The sequence below is a fragment of the Temnothorax curvispinosus genome, unplaced genomic scaffold, assembly GCF_003070985.1.
Source record: "Temnothorax curvispinosus isolate PA1 unplaced genomic scaffold, ASM307098v1 QBEX01002731.1, whole genome shotgun sequence".
NCBI lineage: Eukaryota > Metazoa > Arthropoda > Insecta > Hymenoptera > Formicidae > Temnothorax > Temnothorax curvispinosus.
Genome location: NW_020212511.1, coordinates 1 through 5,414, shown reverse-complemented (window position 1 = coordinate 5,414; position 5,414 = coordinate 1). Strand labels below are relative to the sequence as shown.

The window sequence follows — 5,414 nt, the reverse complement described above, 5'->3', positions numbered from 1 at the left end:
CCACACCTCCCCTATGGACACGCCTTCGGCGTATAGATTAGTGACGCGCTTTAAAAGTATTTGTGTTTAAGGCCCCGGACACACACTTTTTCGTAACAGTAACAGTAGGATTTCGACCAATCGTGTTACTCGATTCGGCCGTACGTTCCCGAATCGAGTAACGCAATTGGTCGAAATTTTACTGTTACGTTCTACGGAAAGTGTGTGTGGCCAGCTTAAAGCGCGTCAACTAACCTACATAGGTTAGTTGACGCGCTTTAAACACTTAAATACTTTTAAAGCGTGTCACTAACCTACATATCTCTACACGTAAGCGAGGGAAGGGCTACCGCACCTCCCCCGAAAGCAGGGGGGTGTGGGTGAACCTCGGTTCGCGTGAAAAGTGTATGCGTGAACTATTTCGACATATATATTAGTCATTTATGCTTTATACTCAAAATAGCTGCTATATTTTTCAAACTTTTTTGTTTATAACTTTTTGGTAAACAATGACCGCCGGCTAAAACCTTCTGAAGGTCACTCAGGAGGGTGACCTTGACAACATATGTCAAGGTCAAAGTAATCCGAGCTGTGTTAGTTATTGTAAATAATTACCGAAACTTCTAATCCTATTCTTACTTTCTTTTAATTATATGATAGGGATAGAAGACATATACAGGATTGGAGGAGGGAACGTGCAGAATGAAGGAACGGGTCCATGAAACCGGGAGTCCACGAGCGCCCAAATCGACAGGCCTACTTTAAAATTTAATGCATTTTTTCCTAGATTTTTTAAACAGATCCAGCAAAACTAATTATTTTTATTTCGAAGGAAGCCGGAATTTTACCTCAAAACTCCCCCCTAGAATCAGCCAGTAATCAATAACAAATTAATAATTTAAAATAAATTTCTGCAGGAAACAATGTAATTATGCACCGTTATTTTTGTGGATCATTCATAATCGTAAATAATTTTCAATCTTGAAGAGAGCATAATTATCTCTTCTTAATTATAAATTTATATTCAAGAATCTATGTTATTTAATTATTAACTATTATGTTATTTAATTATTAACATTTTAGGAATTTATATAAGAAAGAATAGCTCAAAAGATTAAAAATTAGTCGGAATATATAGAGCATAGAGCCATAACAAGGTGTCAACGTTATTAATTCTATATTTGAGTTAAAATAATCTACAGACGTTTCGGTCCATTATAGGACCATCTTCAGTGTCAAAATACAAAAATAGTCAGTCGGTTAGAAAATTATCGCATAGTTACAATAATAAAATTAACGCATTAGTTGAATTGCTGTATTGTGAGTGGACGGCACTGTAAAATTATAATAAGATTGACACTGGAGATGGTCCTATAATAGACCAAAACGTCTGTAGATTATCTTAATTCAAATATAGAATTAATAACGTAGATTATATCTTAACTCAAATATAGAATTAATAATGTTGACACCTTGTTACGGCTCTATGCTCTATATATTCCAACTGATTAGGAATTTATGTTTAAAAAATTAATTATTTCATAAATTCATTATTTCAGAATTTATGATGTATAAATAATTTTACAAAAATTCATAATTCCCAAAACTACCGTGATACCCGTTAATGGCAGGTTCTCGAAATCATTTTTAAATGAAAACTCTTAAATATAAAAAAAACTGAACCTATAGTTTTTGAATGAGAAATGTTTAAAAGTTGACAAAATTCTCTTTTGAACCATTAAACAAATGATTTATAATGTTAACTTTTATAATGCTAAAAGCTAAATAATTGAAAGCTTAGTTGTTTGTATCTGTCTTGTAATTAGTATAACTGAGAGATAATGCAATTTGCATAAAATGTCAAAAGCTGAACTTACGATGCGATATATGATTCTGAGAATGATGATGAGAGGATGGAGGTTTCCTCTCCGGTCGAATACGTTCCATCAATTTACTGATCCTATCATTGCCTCTTTCTTTTCGCATTAAAGGACCAGGACAACTCTCCTCTACTACACGAACACATTGCCGATGTACGCTGAGGGAACAATCTGTCAATCAATTAGCAAATAATATATCATTAGTTGCATTCAGCAGAAAGAGCAGCTTATAAGTGTTTATACATATATGTTTCATGTGTTATAAAATTATATTATATATAAAGCAATAAATATATCACGTATAAATATTATATAATGTAGAAATAAAAATTATATTATGTATAAAATGATAAGTCAAATAAATCATGTTTTATGATACAAAAAGAAACAAGTTATAATAAAAAAAAAAAAGAAAAAAAAACCTAGAGCAATTCTTTGTCTTACAGTTTAAGGGGATCCTATAGTGGCAGTCGTTACCAACATTTAGTTAAATGCATTAAACTTAATTGGCTTTAGGGAATTGCAAAATTCTTTTAGAGAATTAAAGTATGCACAAAAATGTAGGGTGTTCCGGTCAATTTTACATCAAAAACAAAAAAAAATTAAAAATATGAGCATAGAGCTGTCACTGACGACAATATTTGCTTAATACAAAAATACTGCAGTTTATATATACAAAATAAGATACGTACGCCCTAGGGAAAACATTTAAGAACACTATCGCGCAATTAGAACCAAGATTGAAAGCCTAGAAAAAAAGTTTAGTGTATTTAACTTTTATATGTGCAAAAGCATATTCAGGTCGATAGGATAAGCAGTATTGCGTGTAACGAGAGATGGCGCAACAAACAAACAAGGACAGATGCCTCTCGTTAGACAAGAACAGATATAGATATATATAACATAGAAAACAGGATTAGAAATATTGACATTATCGACATCGAGGAAGTTCGGCCTTCGCTATAGGATCCCCTTAACATCAAATTGTAAATTTACTAATTTATATATATAACATGTAACATTATTATATAACATATACCAATGTTTCAAAAATTATAATAATTTGTAAAATGTATATTAGTTAATATTAATATTAATATTAATATTATTATTATTATTTATATTATTAACTACATCTTTTTATCAATTATTAACTTTTTCAGTTAAACTGTTGCCACTTATAGGAATTGATTTTTAAAGAAAAATTTTTCTATTTTTATTCAAGGAAAGTCTTGGAAACTTTTTATTACACATTTTACATACCACTGCATAAATATCCTTGAGGGCCAATTCCGCCGATAATAAGTTGACAATGATTGCAGTAAGTTATCGTGAAATATTGATGCGCTACGAAGTGGTGTCCTCTGATCGTCATCTTACGCGATTTTCCAGTAAGCAGCCGTGCTTTAATGTTGGATTTGTCTTTTGCAACAAAAGTAGGCACTCGATCGATCCATACTGGTCGCAATTGGAAAATCTTTATTAATATAGTTGCTAGACCAGCTGCTGTCGTAAAGAGCCGCAAATCCACATGTTCCTTCTCTATGTCTTCCCTGAAAATTTCCCAAAATTTTGCTGTTCTCTATCGTCAATATATACATTTCTTATTATCAACTATAGTTATCTCCAATGCCAAGCAACGGCTGCGTATTGCCAAACCTCCGCTAGCTAAGCCGCTAGGTAGCAATTGAATGTGATTCGTTCTAACTTTTGGATCCAACCAATCGCACTTAATTGCTACCTAGCGGCTTAGCTAGCGGAGGTTCGGCAAAACGCAGCCAATCACAAAACACAATTCTACGAGAAAACGAAAAGCACTGGTTATTTAAATTAAAATAAAAAAATAATAGAAGAAAATCGTGCATTTACCAAATATATATCCCACTATTACACTTTAGTTTTATTCAATTTATTGTCAGACAACACATCAATATTACTGTTGTTACATGTTCCGTTTCAACTACTTTTTATCCTTAATGATACCTTATAAAAGAATTGTTAAAATTCTATGTAAATAAAGTCTTACAGATAAGGTTCCATTTTCGGCAGAAGATACGTCTCAATAATTTTCGTTTCCCGCGCTTTATCGGATATACTCTCATCGAGCGAAATATCGGTTGGACCGAAGATTGTGGCCAGTCCTGCGGTTCTCTTCTGCTGGAAATGCGTCAGCTGTTCGTTCAACTCTTCCTTCGCTCTAGTACGTGCCTTCCAGAATATCTGCATAGAGAAATAATAAAAATTAGTCACAATATCCGTTGCATTTATCAAATCTGGAAAAAATACGGTTAACACTTATAGCGTAAAAATTATTGCTCGAGATAAAAAGCTCATAGAAATGTTCATTACTCGATATTCCATAAATTTCTTCATTATTGTGCTCTAAAATAAGAATTTTTGAGATACTCTGTATGTTAATTTCTGCCAATAATTTATTTTATTTCATGCTTAAACGTACCTTTCTGAGAATTTCTTCTTTATCAGATTCTTTCAAGAGAACATCATCAATCTCATTCGCGACATTCTCATCCACATTATGCAGACGTAACGGCTAAATAAAAAAAAGTATATCAATTATTATATTATTTGCATAAAAAAAAGATATTAAAAATAACGCTGGAATTTTACAGTATTAATAATATTAATAATATGAGAACAAGTATTAATAATATTATAATTATATATTCAAATATTAAGTAAATGCAAATAAGATACAATATAATTAGGCTTATAATTATTGTAAAAAGAATGTATGATGAATATAATAATCGTGCAAATACAAGAAATTATAAATAATTTATAAAAAACCTTTTATATCGTACATTTAATTACTTACCGCACCAGGTACTAGAAAACTAGAGTGAATTTCGTATGCCCATTTCTTCATCTCTTTGGCATTTCCCTCCTTGTACAAATCAGTTATTAAATAAAATAACTGCAAGAATATGTATCACATTAATATAAACATATGTAATTTATTAATTTCATATAATTTTCTCGTCGTAAAAAACAGTTGCACTTTGGAACGTACTAATTTAAATAGATATAATAAATAATTATGAATAGTTATACGTACCAAACTAGAAGGATCACTATTAGATAATACGTAATTAATAAATACAGCAAGGTGTGCATGATGTCCCCACAGCCTGGATAAAGATTGAAACGGTCCATGATCTTCCAATTGACCCTAAAGCATTAATTAATAAAACAAAACACTATTCAAAGATCTTTGAGAGTATTTCGTACGTAAACTCGTGGGTAACTTACGATTTCTTGATCGCTAACGTCGTCTTCTTCCATTGACATAATTGGCTGTTGGAACGCTGGTAATCCAGGAATGATATCAGTCGCAAGTGCCTGTTATTACGAAAAACTATTATTATGAGAGAAATAAGAAAGATTATAATTGTAATTTTGAATTATTATGATAGATGATACATAAAATTGGTTGTATTAAATATCATGTTCATGAAAAAGTTAGAAAGAAAATAAGACGTTTGTGTGTTTAAGGGGTTAGACCACTGTGTTTCAGGATAATTTTCAGGAATTAAT

The 5,414-nt window shown here is 31.4% G+C and overlaps 1 protein-coding gene across 1 annotated transcript; it reads right to left on the bottom strand.

Moving 5' to 3' along the window:
• Positions 1-1,856: 1,856 nt before the first annotated feature.
• LOC112451879 lies at positions 1,857-5,219 on the bottom strand (the record flags this gene model as incomplete). Its single annotated transcript, XM_025011784.1, has 7 exons — positions 1,857-2,030; positions 3,123-3,412; positions 3,886-4,079; positions 4,318-4,410; positions 4,696-4,794; positions 4,936-5,049; positions 5,130-5,219. Coding segments are annotated over 7 exons (1,054 nt in total), but the record flags the coding sequence as incomplete, so codon positions are not given.
• Between the last annotated feature and the right edge of the window lie 195 nt (positions 5,220-5,414).